At 50.5% G+C, this 19,670-nt stretch overlaps 1 protein-coding gene across 1 annotated transcript; it reads right to left on the minus strand.

The window, feature by feature from the left end:
* Positions 1-2,641: 2,641 nt before the first annotated feature.
* Positions 2,642-4,045, minus strand: INSM2 (INSM transcriptional repressor 2). Its single transcript, XM_054201055.1, has one exon. The coding sequence runs from the start codon at positions 4,043-4,045 to the stop codon at positions 2,642-2,644; it is 1,404 nt and encodes a 467-aa protein (XP_054057030.1).
* Between the last annotated feature and the right edge of the window lie 15,625 nt (positions 4,046-19,670).

The raw sequence follows: 19,670 nt of genomic DNA on the forward strand, positions 1-19,670 counted from the left end.
TTTTAAAAAAAAAAAACCCACACAAAAAAAAAGCACTTGCCTGATAGAAATTCATTGCTCTGATGATGTGTACTAGGGAAGAAAAGGGAACATGCTCGAGGAGCCCGGCCTGAAACGCTGATGATTCCAACCTTCTGCAGATTAGTACACGCGTTCCACCCACCCAGAGATATTTTCCTACAGAAGATGAAATGCTCACATTTTGAGTCTGGCAAACAACAAAATGCTGTTAACAAAATGTAGCATGGCATCGGTACTAACTGCATGTGTAAATATATCATATGGGCAACAATAAAAAGATAAATTATGTATTGTAGTTCATGTAGTATCTACAAATTTGTAATGGCTGAAGAGAAGACATCCTATTTAATAATACAATAAAATTATTCTTACCACCTTTTGTATATTAGTCATTCACCTCAGTGATTAGATTCTTAATGCCAATTTATGGAAGAACAGCATATTACGCGTGGAGCAGTGAAGTGCGATACACAGTTTAGTTTTCCATTTGTATTAACAAGTACACATGAGTTCTCAAGAGCTCTTTCCCAGCCCATTGCAAGAATACCATACTGAGAGATTTCCCCCAAATTTAATAAATACAATATGCGTAGCTCTGCAGGTAACGCAAAGAACGGGACGTTCCCTCCTGCGGGCTGCTTGTTTGAGTGCTAATTGTAGGAGCAGTTAATAATCATCAGGTTTCTGTGGTCCGGAGCCCTCCATCTTTGACTGTACAAGTGGAGAAGGGAGAGCGATGATTTAAAAAAGCATAGCGACCTTCTCCAGGAGAGAATTCATTTAATGGCATAAGCGGGCATTTTTATCGAAGTGTCGGTTACCAACAAATGATGGAAAAATGCACAACTTAAAATTACATGCTTTATTTCTGGCATATGAGAAGAGCAAGCTGCGAGTTTAGCCTCCTTTCTCAGACAGCAAATGTTGGCTGCTTTAGGTTATATTGTATTAATTCATTAGCCCGGGTCCTGGAACTAAAACGAGAAAGTCCGTGAAGCACATTTAAAATAAAGCACTTAGCGCTTGCATTCAGCCTTTGGGCATAATACATGTGAATCTTTTGTTGCTTTTAACAAAATATAAAACTACAGAAATAATTGCTTTAGAGGATGCTAATCAAAAGATTGAAGTATTTTGCATGCTCATTTCAGAGAGAATCTTAGAACAAAGACTGTGGCTGGGATCAGTTCGGTTCTTCAGCAATCACCAGCTGACCCACTTTGCCCTGCTGAATTCGAGGAAGGTGTGAGCTTTGTTTTTAAATCCTTTATTGAACTTTTCCTTATTTTTGGCCTCATCTGCTATCACATTTAGAAATGAGCACTCGTGCATGGAAAAAATGAAATAAATAAATAAATAAATAAATAAAAATCCCGGCTGAAATGTCAGTAGCTGGTAAATGCGACAGTATTTCAAAGCATTTGGCCAGACCACCATTAAAAGCCAGGGAATACACACCGTGGGTTGCTTTCCTAAGGTAGGTCTGGTTAGGGAGAAGGAAGGTAGCCTGTCATCTGCGCTTCAGCAACATACCGAAAGACTTCCGTGTTCTAATTTCAACTGCTCACAAGACTCGGAGGAGCTCATGTCAACAGCGCGGCTCACGGGGGAGAAGGGCTGGAGGCCAGACAGGGACCCTCTGCCTGCCCACGGCACCGGGGCTGGCAGGGCCACACGCTGCGTGGCCCAGAGAGGCGCGACTGCGCTTCTTGCTGTTGTCCTGCCACACTAACAAACCACGAAGAGCGCAGGGTTTGGACCGGGCAGCTGCCGGAGATGTGCGTTTTGCCTACTACACGGTCGCTAGAGTACAGAAACACCGAGTAAGCGGGAGATGCGTACTTAGCTATCGAAGACCAACACCTCGTTATCTTAATTAAGCAGACAGCACGATTAATTTTCCATACGTTTTGCTAGCTATTATATGACTTTGACATTGACTCAATATGAACATTTACCTTCTCGACTATCTTAGTACAGAGTACAGCAAACAAAACACCTCACAGTAAATTAAGTGTTGAAGCTCGGGGGCTAAGGCTATTAAAACAAGGTCACTAGATCAAGGCTCCTTTTCTCACGAAAAATAATTCCTCTCTTTAAATATCGTATGTACAGCTGTACTTCTGCCCCGGGACCGAGAGCGGCTACGGAAGATGTACCCTCAGCGGCCCGACGCCCGCCTCCCCGGCGTTGTCCGCATCCCGGCAGATGCTGGCAGGGCCCGGCTCCCCGCCTGCTCCCGTCAGCCCAGGGCCGTACCCACCCCACGGGGCCGTTCCGCCCCCCCCGCCAGCCCTCCTCCGGCCGCCCCGGCGGGCAGCCGAGGGGCCGCGCTGTGCCTCCCCCGCTCCCTCCCTCTCCGGCGGGGCTCGGCACCGACGCCGTCGGCCGGAGCAGCGGAGGCGGCGGTACCGCCCCGTCGGCTAAACCTTCTGCCGTGCGGGTACGGGAGAGCAGTTTCGCTGCCCACCGGCCGGAGAGGCGGGGGGGGAATCCGCGGGCGGCTCCTCCGCCTTCGTAGCCGTGAGTACCGCGACTTTCCATAGGAATTACAGCGTGGACAGGACTGGCTCGGCTGGCCCGGGCTCCCGGAGCAATCCCATCGTGGGGTGCCGCGGGCCTAGCAGCCGGGCCGGACGGGCACCTGGAGCAGCAGGACCTGCCTGCCCTCCGGCGGGTGGCACTTGCTGGCGTGTCGCGCCAGCCCGGGCGCGCTGAAGAAGGTGGCGGGACAGTGCTTGCAGGGGAAGCCCTGCCGCTCGCCGCCCGCCGCGCCGCCCTCGGGGGGCCCGGCGGGCGGCGGCGGCGGCGGCGGCGGCAGCAGCAGCTCCTCCCGCACGGCGTGCCACAGCCGGTGCTTGTCCCTGATGTCCGCCGAGGGGAAGCGGGCGCCGCAGAGGTGGCAGGCGAAGGCGAGCTGCCCGCGCTCCGGCGGGCCGTAGGCGGCGGGCCGCGCCGCCCCGTGCGTGCCCAGGTGCTTGCGGAGGTAGGCCTGCCGCCGGAACCGCTTCTGGCAGCAGGGGCAGGCGAACGCCTCCCCGCCGGGGCCGGCGGCGGCAGCGGGGCCGGCAGCGGGGCCGGGGCCGGGGGGGGCCGGGGCGCCGCCGGCGCTGTCCGCGCCGCCGCGGTGCTGACGGGGCGGCGGCGGCGCGGCGGGGCCGCGGGGCCGCCGCTCGGGGCTGTTCTCCTTGCCCGGCGGGGCGGCGGCGGCGGAGCCGTCGGCGCTGGGGCCGGGCCGCGGCTTGTGCCAGCGGCGGTGGGAGGCCAGGTTGGCGGGGCAGCTGAAGATCTTGTGGCACTCGGGGCAGCGGTACTCGACGCGCACGATGCGGGAGCAGCGGTGCTGGGCCAGCGCCAGCGGGTCCGCGTACTGCTCCTTGCACAGCTGGCAGATGAACTCGCCCAGCGGCGTGCGCCCCGCCGGCGGCCCCGGCCCCGGCCGGCCCTCGGGCCCCTCCTCCTTGATGCGCAGCCCCAGCACGGGCGAGGTGGTCACCTCGTCGGCGAAGCTCAGCTTCCGCGTCGCCTTGGCCTTCTTGGCCGGCGCCTTGGCCCGCGACGGCCGCTTCAGCGCGGGCACCGGTGGCGGCGGGGCGGGCAGCGGCGTGCGGGGCTGCAGCAGCAGCTTCTCGGCGGGCGGGAAGGAGGCGGCCAGGGGGAAGGACTCGGCGGAGGCGGGGGAGCTGAGGCACCGCTCGAAAAGAGCCGCCCGCGGCCCCGCCGCGCTGCAGGGCCCCGCCGCCCCCCAGGCGGCCGGCCCCTCCGGCGGGGCGAGCCCGGGGCCGCCGCAGCCGCCGCCGGGGGGCCACGTCGCGGGGCAGGCGGCGGCGACGCCCTCCTCCTCCTCGCCCTCCTCCTCCTCCTCCGCCCCCTGCCTGGCGGCGGGGCTGCCCCCGGCGGCGGGCGGCGGGGGCGGCGGCGGCGGGGCGGGCGGCGGGTCCCGGTCCGCGTCCCGCTCCCGCGGGCGCGCCCGGTAGGAGCCGCCGGGGCGCCGGCTGCGCTTGACGAGGAAGCCGCGCGGCATGGCGGGGCGGGGCGGCGGGAGCGCGGCGACACCGGCCCCGCCGGCCTTTATACCCCCGCCGCCCGCTCTCGCCCGGGCGTCATCCTCCCCCCGGCGGCGGCGGCGGCCAATGAGGAGTTGGGGCCGGCGCTGGCGGCGGCGGCGGGAGGCGGCGGCGGCCGGGCCGGGCCGGGCCGGGGCTCCCCGGCTGCAGGGGCGGGCGCGCTGAGGCTGCGGGGACGGGCGGGGGGTCCCCGGGAGCGCAGCCGGGGGGAGCGGCGCCCTGCGGGACGGGAAGCGGGAGCGTGGGTCGGTGGGGAGGGAGATTCCCCAGCGCCGGGGCTTGGCCGAGGCGCCGGGCAGGGTCCCGGCAGGAGATGCTGCTGCTGGGGGGTGTTTGTGCCGGGAGCCTCCATCCGCCCCCGGGCCGGGCCGCTCTCCTTTCCTCTGAAGGCAGCGATTGCTGGGAGCCTGCGCCTCCCTCCAGCACCGCCACAGCCGGAGAGTTTTCCCATAAGCAGCCAGAAAGAGCTTGTGTTAAAGTGCGGTCCCAAGGCAAGAGCAGGATTGCCGCTGCCGCTCAGAATGCGCGGTCTCGGATGGGTGTCACGGCTGTGACTGCGGTCCCCCGGCCGCTTCACCCGTGGGTGAGCCCGGGGGAGGCGAGACTGAGTCGTGGTGCGACAAACTGCGAAGGAGCCAAATCCTGTCCCCTCCATCCTCCCCAGCTGCAGTTCCCGGCCCGTTTGTGGATGCCCTGCGCCGAGTGGCAGCTTGTGCGTCCCCGAAGCGGGGCCCTGGTTGTGTTTGCCGAACCGGGCATCGCCTTTCCAGAAATGCTGCTGTTTCGGTGGGCAGGGGGCTGCGCTTGCAGGGGGTTGCCAGCAGCCCCTCCGTCCCCACCGCGCGTTTACCAGCATCTCCTAAATTGCTCACTCATTGATCCGAGCCCGGTTTTGAAGTCAGGACGGTCCGATCCCGCCCGGAGACCCACTTGCTCGCAGTATACACAAGATGGCGTGCCATTGAAGATGAACGCGCTAAAGCCTCGCTCCATCCCTGGCCCAGGGACAGGCATCCCTTGCACACGGTGGTGCGGTCGGACTCACCGTATTGGCAGCATCTCCAAGCAGGAGAAATTAGAGAGTACCGGGAGAAAGGGAGAACCCGCACCTCTAGATCGAGGGGCTTTCCAGAAGTGGCAAGAGAGACTGGAAGCCATCGTGCACCAACAGAACTTGCCCCCACCTGCTCCAAACGCGCAGCCACTTGTCTGTGTAAGTGCTCTGATTATATTTGCTTCGCAAAGTCTTAATCGTGTTTTACATTACTCTCCCATTTTCCTCCATTTTCATGGTCGCACTGAATTTTGGATTAGATTACGGACTCTGCAGGCTAGAGATCACCCTTTGTTAGTACAAACCGCTGTAATTGGGACCGATGAGCCACGCTGCAGCGCAGTCAGGTCACTCCACTGACTGCCTGCGTGATTTTTGCCTAATATTTGGGTTGGCCTTTGTAACTGGGTCCTCCCAACTACATTTCTCACTGAATAACTGGATCTCTGGTTACAGATCCTCTCTTCTATACTGTTCCTCCAAGCGATACGTAAATAGTTACTTGAGTTTCCCCTTGTAAGCAATGTTCCCATTAATGTTTCATTCGCTTATGTCACAGAAGCAGTCTGTGGTAGGAATGTCCAGCTCAGCTTCTGTCCTAAGGGGCAAGGAACCCAACAATGCCTTTTCCTAGGTGGGAGCAGCGGGAGGTGAAGTGCCAGTTGGAAAGCAGGTGCACTGAGTGCATTTACTGGGACTCCAAACATTTTTCTGGTTAAAGTTGTAGGCTGTAGTTGCATCAGGGAGTTTCCTCAGGCCCCCAGTGTCCTGGGTCTGGGATGGCCCAGCGGTGAGACTGCGGGGATATAGCTTAGAGTCTCCCCTCCCCGCTGTCGCAGAGGTAGAATCACTGTTCCCCCTCCCCACCCGCTGCTCCTTCTGCTGCACTTCTCAGCTCTTCCCCGGGATTCGGTGGGCGTTTGCGTCCCCACCACGCTCCACAGCGTGCTCGCAGCGCAGCCTTCTTGTTGCCTTCTCCCTCTGCCTCCAGTTTATTATCAATTCTGGGACCCCAAACCGCAGAACCCATTGTCCCATCATTGGTCTTGGGGCAGCACGTGCCAGCGCCCGCGGATCTTTGACACAAAGACTGGCAAAATTATCTTGGGATTGAAATTCTTGCAGCCACCTTGTGCTTCGTTTGCCTCAGTAACTATACTGTTTTCTCCAGGCTGCCCCTGCCCCAGTGCCGGCTCCCAGTGCCCTGGCTGCCACTTGCAGGGTCATTACAGATGATTTCCCTTCCCTCCCTGCAGTCACAAGTGAGTTGAACCCCGGTGACTGGCGTTACACCTGCTTCTCGCACCTTCTGAGCTTTCCAAGCTGCTACATGGGTTTGTCTTCTGGCCTGCAGCTTTTACTCCTTCCAAAAATTTTATAATTAGAAAATTCAGATCACGTATAAGGATGCACAAATTATGTATAAGGATGTATTTTATGCACACACACTCACATGCCTGAAATCCTGTGGAAATTTTCTGGATTTTTTTTTCCTCTGACTTATTACATTCCATTAGTCCCATCACATACCTGAGAGTGCAGCACTTAACCCACCTGAACGTCATACAACACAGAAACTTTATTTAGGGTCGAGCCTTTCCTGAGCAAGGAACTGAACAGTGTCATTGCTCCTAACCATATGCTGCGTTCCTGCAGTCTGATGAAATCAGGTTAGACTTGATCAAACATATTGTCCGCTTACGTATGAGAGTCATCCTTAGATGAACCTTAGATTAACCAAAGGGTTAATCCCATGGTAAATAGGAAACCAAACTTCTAGTGGAAAAATGCAGTAGCTGGTGAGCAGAAAGGACACAGACACTCCTGGGGAACAGGTAGGGGTGACAACAAGAGGACACAGTTCCTCCTCTTATGTCCTCAGACCATTCCCTCTTTTCTGGTATGTTAGGGAATGGAAATGGGAGCAGTATGGCACTGCTCTGCCTCCCTTTTGGCAGAAACTTCCCGTTTCCTGGGAAGGGACCTTTACCCTTTTCTGTAACTCTGCTGCTAAAATAAGCCTGGGAGACCTGTTCAAGCCTTACCACGATTCAGCAATTAGACTCAATGATGACTCAGTCAAGACCCATCAAGACCAGGTTGGATGGGGCTTTGAGCAGCCTGGTCTAGTGGGAGGTGTCCCTGCCCATGGCAGGGGGGTTGGAACTAGATTATCTTTAAGGTCCCTTCCAACCCGAACCATTCTATGATTCTATGATTCTATGATTCTATGGCTGGATCAACCTCTTGAGGACCTTCCAAAGTGAGGACAGGCTTCAGGTTCCTGTAGATACTTTCCTTTGTTGGAGCGTAGACCTCCTGGTGCCTTCTGGGGGATGTTCCATCCGATTGCCTGGGAGGCTCCAGAGTGCGGCACCAGCAGCTCCTGACCCAGGTCCTCCTCCATCCCAGCGTCCCCGTGCCAGCCAGGGACTCCGATCTCCGTCTGCGAGGTAGGAATCCCATTGCTCCCAGCCCCAGCCGTATCTCCAGCAGAGCCTGGAGGCCAGCGCTGGCTCCTTGCCTGACACCTGGGATCCCGTGTGGATGCTGGAGAGGAGGTGTGACATGGTCCCCGAATAAAACGTCGTTAAGCAAGCAGGCAGCTGCATTTTTTGTTTCTGAACATCTTGGGGCATAAACAGCAAGAGGAATGTATGACAGCAATCCTGGCTGGGAGGGAGAAGGTCTTGGGTGAGGTCTGGTTCTCAGAGAAAAGCCTAAAAACTCTTCTGGGGGCTGAGGGGGCAGAAAGAAAAAGAGAAATGCCTTTGGCCACTTAATAAAAGAAAAAATAACCACAACTTTAAAAAATAAGAGTTAAAAATAAAATAGAAAAGAACTATAAGCAAAGGATTAAAGAACATTTCTCTCCTTCATGTTTCCCCTCCCCACCACAAAAAAAATTGTTGTGGTCGAGTTTTTTATATTTCAGAATTTCAAATAAAGTTGACTTTTAAATCTTCCCCCGACATCTGGTTTGTAATTAAAGGAGCAGTAAATAGGAGGGAGACAGAAGCCGCCTCAGAAGCCTGTCCTTGATACATGACTCTCCAGCAATATAGCTAGATGAGCGATACCACCCCCAGGCTCCGTCACTTACACAAACAAAATCCAGGCTGGTTTTGGTGGCAGCACAAGCCATTTCATCTTCCCCCTAGAAGGAGGCTGCCAATTATCTTGCTGCAGTTGGGGATTTGACGCTGGTGACAGACATTGAAGGAAATATCTGCATTATGAGGATATAGATTGTCTAATATAACTGACCTTGCTAGTACCTTAATTGTGTTTTGTTTTACCTGAGGACCATCTGCCTCGAGGGGAAAACGATGCTAACAGCTGCTGTGTTTTCTTCATTGCTCAAATATTAACAAGAAGCTTTCCATAAGAGAAGGTAGGAAACATTGTGAAGGTACTTGGGCTGGAGGGATTTGAAGGGATTTTAAGACACTATGAAAACATTCAGCCTTCCTCTTTTCTGTAAATGAAGTGATGCTGTTGGTGTTGCCACGCTGCCATCACTAAGCTGATGTTGGGAGGACAGTGATGCCACAGCTCCCGTCCCTGCTCCGTAAGGGAGCAGACTGGGGAGGAACCTCGGCAGTGTGAGGGACAAATCAGCGCTCCCACGCATTGGCTCTTCCCCACCTCCATCCGCGTTAGCCCGTCGTGAGGACACCAGGTCCTCTCCAGGGAGCAGCCCAGCATTCCCAAACTGGTACAAGTCACCCGAGAGCCTCGATGGCACCGTTATGACTTTTGTTATTTCATTACAGATTTCAGCTGGATTTCAGCTCGTACCCCACAGGCTGAAGCCATTTGCCATGACAAATTTGCCTGTAATGGAGTTATTTATTGATCTCACCATGTCATAAATAGGAAGCTTTGGCTTCCTTCGGCATGAGATACTCAGCAGTCTGTTTCCTACAAACATCATTATATGTTGTAATTCACTGAAAAAGATACTCCTTGTACAGAACGGTCATGGTTATTAATTATATGAATAGCAACAGTGGCTTTCAGCAAGGCCGAGCCCCAGCTGCGCTGCGTGCAGATGGACATGCAGATAGGGGGGCAGTTCTGCATGCGGAGAGAGCAACAACCCAAGAGACAGGAAGACGAGAGAGCAGGAGGATGGGAGAGAGGAAGCTCCTGAGCCGTGCCTATGCTGCGTCCTGGGCTGGGAAGCAAAGTCCAGGCAGGACTCCATCCAGGAGGCTTTTGGAGAGCAGAGAGCAGGACCAGGTGAATCACAGCCACAAATACTCTGTTATGGCCACACTTCATCCTGCTGTCGTGCTGGCGCTGGAGCACATCTGATCCTGTGGGACTCGGTGCAGGGAGCTAAGACCTCAGGAAAATAAGTACCTTCTTCTTCTTTTCCTCCCCCAAGAATTTTTCACACCCCCTGTGCCAAGGACAGCTTCCTCCATGAAATTCCTCTGACTCAGAGGGGCAACAAGCAATTCCCCAGGGCTGTTGCCCAAGACCTTTCTCACGTCCCCACTCCATGGTACCCAGTCTACTTCTCCCTTCATTTTCTTCAGGTCCCACCAAATTCCCGGTTCCCTGTCGCTGCAGGTAGCTGCTGCTGGGAGGATGTTATTGCAGCTTTGCTCACCTATGCAAAGGAATAGCAGGAACAGAGGAACAAGGTGCACATACATCCTGGCCGCTGCAAAGCAGGTGTCAGTGTAGCAGCCATTGTCACCAGCACCAGTTGCAAAGGGGCAGATGGAGCACGGGAGGTGGTGAGAAGGAAAAACAGTGGCAGAGAATGGGAGGAGGGGAGCAAACCAACACAGAAAGCTGGGCAGAGCAGCACCCTAAAGAAAAAAGCAGGAAAACTGCATTACAAGGAATAAAGCACATCTGAGCTGGGTGCCCACGTCTCACTAAAGCAGCAAGGAGGGCGACGGCTCCCAGAAGGAGATGGCGCTTCATCTCCGTGCGGGGAATATGAAGAAGAAGGGCAAAGGAAAGGCAGTGCTGAGCCAGACACCTGCTGCTCTTTTTAGAAAGCGTGTCTCCAGCTGCTGAGGTCGGTCACCCTGCTCACCTCCAAAGTGAAACCTGGCAAAGGCCCATCATGCACAACGCTTGGGGGGGGCCAGGCTGCAGCGCTGGCTCTCCTAGGCACATCAGGCTGGAGGCTCTGCCCCTCTGTGGTGGGTCAACACCCATGGACAACCCCAGGGGGCAACGACAAAACGCTCTGCTCACCGGCGAGGTCGGAAAAGGGAAAATGTGGCAATGCCTCAGGATGGTTCACAGCCAAAGCTCCTCTTCAGCTGAGCTCTCCTCCCCAGGAGCCGCCGCTGGCCACAGAGGGCCAGGGCAGGGGTGGCTGGAGGGTGTCTCCAGCAGAGCCCAGGGGTGAGAGCAGCACCAAGCCAAAATCATTGCCTTTTGCAGACCAAAAAACTCACACGTGAACTTCATTGTTCTTGAAAATATTTTTTCCGGATAGGAATTAGCGCTGTTTACTCCGAAGTCAGACAAAACACAGGGGACTCACAGCCAGCATCGGGCTCCGAGTACTGCAAACATAAGTGATCCCTAGCAGTTGCTGTACAGGATTCTTCAAATACATCTGGTTTGCTTCTTTCGTGACATTTGATTAACGTCTTGTTATCTTCACTATTAATTAAAGTGCTCAGAGGAAAGGCCCAAATTTCACTTCCCCTCCCAAGTTCACCGGCTCCATCCTCCTCCTCCTCTTCCAAATATGTTTTGCTATAAATTACTGGCACTGTTTCTGTTGATAGTCAACATAATCAAACATTTGTAAGCATGCTGTCTCTTCAATCTGTTCAGTTGATGCACTTTACCTGATCTTTCATTAAAGTAATCAAAACACTTGCTGTGCCGCGTCTAATGAATGTTGCATGTATGATTAAGTACTTTCATTCATATTGCAAGTTTGATTTAATGTAATCTGCCTTTCAGACAGCCATTAGCCTAGCTCCTGCGTGAATTCGATTAATTGGCTGAATTCTTCCAGATGTCCATTAAGTATTACAGGAATTTGTATGTAAAAACAGCAGGGACCGTCTAGCAGAGGAGCAAACAATGATATGTTATATTGCTGCCATGACTTACAAAAAGCTGGATTCATTTTCATTAATAAAACATCTGTACTCCTGCACAGCTATGCATCAAGATGCATTTATTTTATATGTTTATTTCTCTTATGACTATAAATAGACAGTTAAACAGAAGCACAGTATGTTCAGTTGGGAGAGACACAAGCAGAACCGTATCAGAGATGAAAATAGCAATAAAGAATAGCAGAGTTAGGACTTAAAATAAGCACTGGGCATTGTAGCAAACAAGCAAACTCCTAGCATTTCTATGCTAGGAGTGTTTCTCGAGGCTAGAAGTATTTCTTAGCATAGAGGCATTTTCCCTCAGACAGTCATGAATGTGCAAAATGGTCAGCTCTCGGGTTGAAATGTGCTGTGCCCGGTTTAGGTTTACAAGGCTCCTCACACCTTTAAGTGGGAGCACAAATGCAGTTTGGTGTTTCTCAATGATATGGGGTAAAGAGAAAAAAAAGTCATTAAAATAAGCAAGTCTGATAAAGTTTATCTTAATTCTCAAAATGGGGATTTTCTTTCTTTTTTTTTTTTTTTTTTTTTTTTTTTTTAAAATAAAGTCGCACTCAGAAAGGAATCACTTCTCCCTAAAAAGCAAAGGCCAGAAGCCAGTTTGGATTTTGGTGCCTGCCGTACCCAGCCCATGCAGGGGATGGTGGTGTTTTGGGGGATGGGGAGGACCACCTCCACACGCAGATGTAGCTCCCTTAACTTTCCACTGACCTTCCTAGGTCCGAGAGCTCCTTTCGAAGGACCAAGTGAGACCTCAGGGCCTCCTTACCCCTTTCGTCCCCTCTGCCCCCCACCAATACCCTCCTTATCCTTGGGGAATGAGCCCGTGGGGCGGCCCGGAGAAGCCTGGCAGGGGTCTGGTGCTGACCCTGCAGCCTCGGGCTCAGCACAGCTTCGTTTTCCTCAACGTCTGCTGCTCGTCTCCTCAGATCCGCGGAGCTGGTGGGCTCTACCTGACACCACGTCTGTGGCGCTGGGCTGTGCTGAGTCAGAGACTGAGGAAGGGAGCGGAGACGCAGCGGTTCCAGCTCTTCCCGGCCATGCTCGGGCAGGCGGCTCCAGCTCCCCCGGGAACAGCCAAATCCAGCTCTTCCCTCTCCTCCCCGGCTCGGCCTTTCCCTGGCTGCTGCTCAGCCTTAAATGTGTGTTTGGTCCTCGATGTACCGTTCCCACGCGGGGGAAATTATTGCCGCTTTCCACCCCGTCGGGGTTTCACTGACCCCCCCCCACTCCCCGTCCAAATTAGCAGGAGCTGGTACAAGCCAGCTCATTTTCAAAAGCTGTTTAATAGATGCTCGACTTACAGGAGACATCTAAAACAGTAGTGTGTGGCAAAACCCGGGCTGTACAACAAAAGGAATTGGGGTTTGCTAAACCGTAACTCCCGTTTTCTTCCAAAAGAGTCAGAACGCTGGCTAACTGCTTGCTTGTTTATTTACACGTTCTCTTTTGGTTTCATTTCTTTCTCTATTTCTTGCTTTTGTTGCTGTGTTCTCTATTACCCCCCTGTAGCAAACGTGCCCATAAAAATCCTGCATTATTATATTATCTAATTGTATTATCTTACATTGTATTATCGATATTGTCTGTATTCCGCTATGAAGAACACTTTAAGACAAATTTTCCACCACAGTTGTGCTGCGAGACCTTGCTTCGGTACCTGCGTAACCTCATTGAAGTATGGCCCCGTCATACTGAATCTTTACACTAACCCATTGCGCGGGTCTCCTGAAATGCAGCAAAGCAAACCCAGCCTTTGCCAGTTTCCAGTGCTGTGTGTTTTTCAAGGCAAATGTGGACAAGTCGCATCTTCTTTTGAAGCCCGAGAGACTGAAAAATTAAATCAGGGGGCTTTGTTATTGATGTTTTTCTAATACAAATGTTTTGAAATCCCTGCCTTTCATGTGTCTCTTACAAATAAGCAGAAATGTGTGATGAATCATCTTCGCTTTTAATTCCTTTAATAGATTCTTATCTCACCCACTAACGTCTAAACAATTTTTGTTTCTGTAACAATCCCTTCCTCAGTGGTAAATATTGCTCTCAGACAAGATCTTTTTTGGAGGTTCATTATGTTCATTCTGTGGCTGAGACTCATTATGCTCAGTTATTTATTTAAAAGAACAAAATGACAGCAAATGCCTGCATTTATCATGCCTCCCTTTACACTTCTATAAAATATATTTCAGCGAGAAGGCCCAGCCGCTCTCAGTTTTGAAAAAACCAGCAGGCCTTCCTTCCTAGCCATCGCTCCCCAAGAAAGGAATACTTAGAGGCGACGGCAGCGCCTAACCTCGCTCGCTAAATGAGACTCCACTGATGCTAATGGGAGGTTTGGCAAAGACAGGAAAATAATTTATGAACTACTTGGATTTTTTCAATTACAAAATCAAAAACTTTGGGAATGATTATGAAGAAAGAAGCAAATGAAGATGCCACTGTAAGGCACGGTGAAATGATATATGTGGAACCAGCCGAAGAAATAATTTGGGTGCCTAAGGACAGGTTTGAATCTTCCTGAACTTCCGAAGTGTCCCCCATCTCACTGAAAGGTCACAATTTTTCCACAGGAAAAAATCCTCAGCCCTTTAAACTAACGTTTCGCTAATCCAACATTCATGGAGCGGCTTCTGCTCATGTTATTCCCGTCTCCTAAACCAAACCCCAAGTCCTACAGTGGCACCCACTTCTCTTCGCACCCAATTACCTCCGGCCCTCAAAAGACAGGTGCAAACTGGCCCACAGTCATAGCAAAAGGTTGTCGGGATACCTATATAGGTTATAATCGGCATAATTATAAAAACGGAGAGCAGCTTGGCCTCAGGGAGCTGTAAAATACATTTTTAACTAGGCCATTGCTATAACAGAGACAAGATGAAAAACAAGAGAGGAGGGCAAAGGTTCGGCTGTGTGGCCATTCTGGGAACTGGCTGAAAAACAAGAACAAAGCAATTCAGAGCAAGTTGTTAAAGAAAAAAAAAATATATCTAAACCGAGTCTAAAAGATAGGAAACAGAAATATGGCACGGTAGCTTACAAAGCAGAGGTCAAAAAGACATTGGTAATTAATGATGAAAAGATAAAGAACCAAGCACTTAATTTCAAAGAAATAGTCGGGGAAGGCATAATGGTACTGTGAGCGGGAAAAAAGATTTTGCAGAAGTAAATGAAAATGAATAAGATCTCAATAGGGGAAAAATGGATAATTGAAAAAGGAGAAGAACTGTAAATTGCTGTAGAAATTCACCTGGAACATAAATCAGTTATTTAGGACTGAGGGTGAAATACAGTTGTGAATGGCTCCCTTTTTTCAAAGAGACCTCCAGGCGCACACTGCCAGTTTTCCTCTGATATTGTTCCACATCCAGTTTTTGCGCCTGGTGAATAACACAGGTGAAAATGTCTACTGTGTTTGGAAGTTTAAAAACTACTTTCTGAAACGCAGACCAATGGATTTTACTTCCGTTTCATCAGGAGGTGCCTACTGGAATGAAAGGGGTAGGAAGCATGAGCCCCGAAAAATGGAGAATAGCAGGTGTTTTGAGACAGCGGACCCAACTCCGTCAGCATCTTCCCGTGTTTTCTTTTTTGTTGTCTGCGCTTCAGCTCCAGATAAGCAAAACTAGATATTGCAGAGTGTAAAACTGCAGTGGGCAGCCGAGACCCATACAGCCTTACTTATTCTCTGGAATTGTAACAGAAAGAGTATATCTCAAGGGAAAAAAAAAAAAATAAAATGACAGGGTGAAGGTATGGCTTTCCCACTGTTGCTGGTGCAGGAGATTGCCCTACCACCTCCACCAGAAAAAGCTGAGGAAGAGTGAATAATTTATATTACAGATTTTTTTTCAGTTGATTTCCCAGTTAAGCCCCTTTTACTTTTCTCCAATAATTGTACAAGACTCCTTTACAAAAGACCCACGGTTGCGTTGTGGCGTCTTAAGCAGGTCACATTTTTCAGAATAATCAAACCTAAGCTTCCCCTCTCTTGGTTGCGACCCCTGCTGCTGGTTACACAGATCCCCGGCACGTGGGACGGCAGAGCCCCGCGCAGAGGCACGCAGGGCAGCGGAAAATTTATCTGCTCTTCAGAAGAAGCCGCCGCACCGGAGGTTTGATGTATTGTGTAGTAACACGCAAGCCCTTCCACCAGACAGTGACTGCTCCAGCCCTATCAGAAGGATTAATAACCACATCACCCCGGTGCTGCAGAGCCGGTTCAGACGCTGCGATTCCCAGGGGCTGGACCGCAACACTGAACTTTTACATGAAGAAGTAATCCGAGGTGCCGTGGACTGTAAAATATAGCAAGGCTCTTCTGGGAGAAGACTGGTGACTGATACACCTGGTACAGCTGTGGGTCTCGGGCAGTGAAGGAGAACACACGTGGTAGCTGCTCTGTGTAAAGGTGACCTGGTTTAGCTGAAAAGGCACGGTGCCGTCTCTCAAATACTGTTTTTTTTTTCACAGTAGCACATCTCTGTATGGATCCAGGAAAAGGAAGAGAGTCCATGATATTCTGCATGTCAACAGGACTTGGCAAAACTAAGAGTCTGCCACCTCTAGAAACCAAGTAAAAGAAATCCTAACAGCTGTAGGTTTTGAGTGAAGGCATAAAAGCCCTTAAATACCATAAGTCACCCCGGGTGCATCCCCCTCTGGATGCTGAGCCATAATCCCCGAGCGCCCAGCGCTCGCAGAGGCTTAATCCTTTTCAACAACGGGATGAGCTGGGAGCTGCATCCTTTCAGGATTTGCATAACACCCCAGCGCACACATGTCTTTCAGGAGGATCAGAGCTGCTTAGTATGTCCTGAACTCACATTTTTACAGCCATTCTGTTTATGTCCATGTCTCTCTGCCCAGTGGGAAAACCCGAGTTACCGACGTTGCCCTCAGCCCACCGGCACGGCAGGTTGTGATTGTCATGGCCAGCTCAGCTGGGCAGAAAGCGCCCCTGCACCCCGTGTCCCAGGTGCAACCACTGCCCTGGCACACACCACGTCTCCTCGTGGCCACCTCCCCGTGACCCCACCAAACGCACGCAGATTTTGTCTCCTCTAAGGAGACCGCAGCGGGAACGCGTAAGAGGATTCTTGAGTTGGAAGCAGTCGCCTGGTGAAGGGCAATGGCTAACTGGTGTCTCTTGTGAAAAGTGAGCCAAGGGATACCAGTGTGAGCCAGGGACACAATCCTATTTAAACTTGCCTCGTCCTTTATTGGCCTTTTTATGTACAATTCTTCTGTTGTACCCTTACCTTAAGCGTGATCTCCACCACAGAGCTCCATGGTCGTGCTCCATTGCTACAGCACTACAATAAGCCAGATTTTAATTGTGCCAGTATGGACACTGCATCCAGTGGAATGAAGTTTGATTTGAAACTAAACTGTTTTCTGGTGAAGATCTTAGTTCCTTTGAAAGGGAGAAGCAAGCCTGACATCAGCTTTCCTCACTTTAATTACTGTAAGTGTTTTCTTCGTGCCAGCAATCTCCCATGGATGCAACAATCAATTCTCAGGACAAAGACAGGCGAACAACTAACACATCTGAACTGAAAAGAGAAGAGATAAAAGATATGTATAGAGAAAAAAAAAACTAAGACGAAAATCAGCCCAACCTTTCGTTGTCAGTTGATATCGCTGCATCTTCCTTTTCCCATCAACCGTGTTTCCTCATTCTTCTCTTCTATGCCCAGGTAGCTGCTCCACCTGCAAACTGGCAGACTCGCAGAGTTCCCTTGGCTCTTCTTCAGCAGCACACGGCACTTGTCTCTAGCTGCAAAGGCCTTCTTTTATTTTGCCAGGGACACATTCCAGCATTATTGGCTGCAGGGTTTGCAAGAGAAGTTTTAACCTTTCAAGACATTTCCAAAGCTACAGCAGCAACACTGGAAAGTACATGCACGCACACACACACACACACACACACACACGCAGATCATCCCCTAGCCCCCCACTTGAGAGAATAGGGCTGTAACAACAAAGTGAGGAAGAAACTTGGAACTGTAACAACATACAAATCAGACTGGACATTATACTAAAGTCTGTCCTAAAAATAGAATCATTTTGCCTTGACCATTTCTTTCTACAATGCACATTATGATCCTATTCCTTACATCACGGTGTACAAAAACCTATGAGAATTACAGAAATTAAAACGTGGCTTGTTCTCTTTCTCTGCCTGCTTCAGTTACTGTTTAAGCAATTAGCTCTACTCCTGTGAAGGATGCTGAAAATATAAATTCGGCATTTGCATGCTCAATACCTGATGCTACAATCATCAGAGGTCCCTAAATCTGTCACCAGGGGCATTGCACAAAACCAGTTCAACCAGCAAAGTGTCCTCCAAGTGCTTTACCTCAGCAGCTCAAATACACGTCTAGTTCTTCGCTCAAGGGCTTTGGTGTTCTTAATGTTGAGGGACAATCTTCCGTGGATATTTTTGTAGAAGAAAATGGGGCAGAGCATTAGCTTGCTCAAGATAATCAGAGTGAGAGCCAGGGCCAGACCAGAGGTTCATTAAGCACCAGACCTGCCCAGCAGCCTGGGGGTCATGGGCTGCAGCCTGTGCACGGTGCCGAGGGGGCATTGCTGGCCACCACCCCAGCCCCGCTGGCTCGTCAGGACAGCGAGCCACCCATGGAGCAGAGAGAGAGGTAAAAAGGGGAGAATTGAATGAATATTTGTGTCTCAGCTTCAGGAAGGTCCAGGGTGTACTCAGACCTCTCAAAAATGCTGTGGCTAAGACATGCTTAGAGTAGATACGTGCAGGGCACAGCTGGGGGACACGTACAGAGATATACAGAGCTCAGGACAGAAACACAGCCAGTAAATGAAAACAAAGATGAATACGCAATGGATCCATTTATTTTTTCAAAATACCATCATAGAAAAAGAAACCCAAAAGAAGACAGATGTTATTTGTCTTCATCATTCCTCTCCCCCTCCCCAAAACGGGAAATGTTGTCTACCAACCTGTATCTTTAGTTTGTTTTGTTTTTTTTTTTTTGGGGGGGGGGGGCAGCAAACCAAAACACAAACAAATACAAATTTAAATTTGGGTTTTATGTCCAGTTTTATGTCCCATAATATTTTCCATCAACCTTAAAGTCCAAAAATTGCTGATAAAATAAGAGCTGCTGGGATTGCTAGGAAGAATTTTGTGACAGGTGACTTCCTGCTAATAGCCCCTTATGGACAATGTTGTGGAAGAGAAAGAGGTGAAAAAACACCGCTATAAGCACTATGGCCATTTAATCCTTAACATGGGAATGTATTTCTGCTCTTTTTCCCTCCCTAGATTCATTTTATGTTCCCATCAGAAGGTTAATTGTGTTAACAGGAGTTACGGCCACAGGGGAAAGATGTGATTGAATGCTGAGTGCAGTTTTAGCTGATAACCTCCGAGTGAGTGAAAGGGCACAAAAAGGGGTTGATCTCCTCTAAAGGGGTTGTCAGTCATTCAGGAAAAATGCAGCTGTGGGAGAAACGGCCTTATCTCCCAGGACACGAAGAAGAGAAGCTATCAAAATAATCTTGAAGCTACGCTCATCGCAGCCCCCGTGCCTGTGCCTGTGGCGCTGGCAGCGGAGTTAAATACGAATGACTGGCTTTTTTTTGTGTGTGTGAACAAGCAGACCCTGACTTTACGCACATTCTGAAGACCGATTAGATTGCATGAAAATGTGCAATTAACAGCAATAGACCCCAAATAATTATGCCTCTGGCATGAAATCTTGACATCTTTTAGCTTGACAGCACAACTCCTTTTGCTGAATTGGGGACATCATTGTGTTCCAAGATTTTAGCTAAGACTAGCAGTGAAATCTTTCCCATGTATTAAAATGGTCAAATAATTAGTCAAAAATGCCTATAGAGGGTCTGCACGAAAAACAAGGACTTCCCTCTCCATTGATAATTTCAGCCCATGTCGGAACTCATCCTACAAAATAACATAGGATTTATGGTAAGTAGCTTGGAGAAGAAGAGTTGTTTTGTTCTTTTTTTTAAGATTAAATATTTCTGTAAGCTGCAGTTGATGAGAGTGGGTATTCACAGAAATGTCTGCACCCGCAGAACCAGGACAAAGGACCAAAGTATGTTTCAATGCTAAAATACAAGAAATTAAATTTGCGGCTGGTTCGTCTCAAAGGTGCACTGCAAACTCTAGGAACAGAAAGCTTTCTCCTCCCTTGCGCCTCAGGACTACCTTAGAAATGTCTTGGGAGCACTCCAGAAATGGTTTAAGGTGTTGCTACCAGCTGCATCGCAGTTATCCTTCTCTACCTTGTCAATGGAAAGGACGCTAAACCCTAAAAAACTGGCAGACCTGTCCTCATCTGACTCTGGTTCTGCAGCCTTTACAATGAAGATGCTTTTCTCACACGCAGAGCTAAAAATACATATGCTTGTCCAATA

The sequence above is a fragment of the Rissa tridactyla genome, chromosome 4 (assembly GCF_028500815.1).
Source record: "Rissa tridactyla isolate bRisTri1 chromosome 4, bRisTri1.patW.cur.20221130, whole genome shotgun sequence".
Classification (NCBI taxonomy): domain Eukaryota; kingdom Metazoa; phylum Chordata; class Aves; order Charadriiformes; family Laridae; genus Rissa; species Rissa tridactyla.

Coding starts and splice junctions, on each gene's coding strand:
- INSM2 (XM_054201055.1), bottom strand. CDS start 4,045: ATGCCGCGCGGCTTCCTCGTCAAGCGCAGCCGGCGCCCCGGCGGCTCC.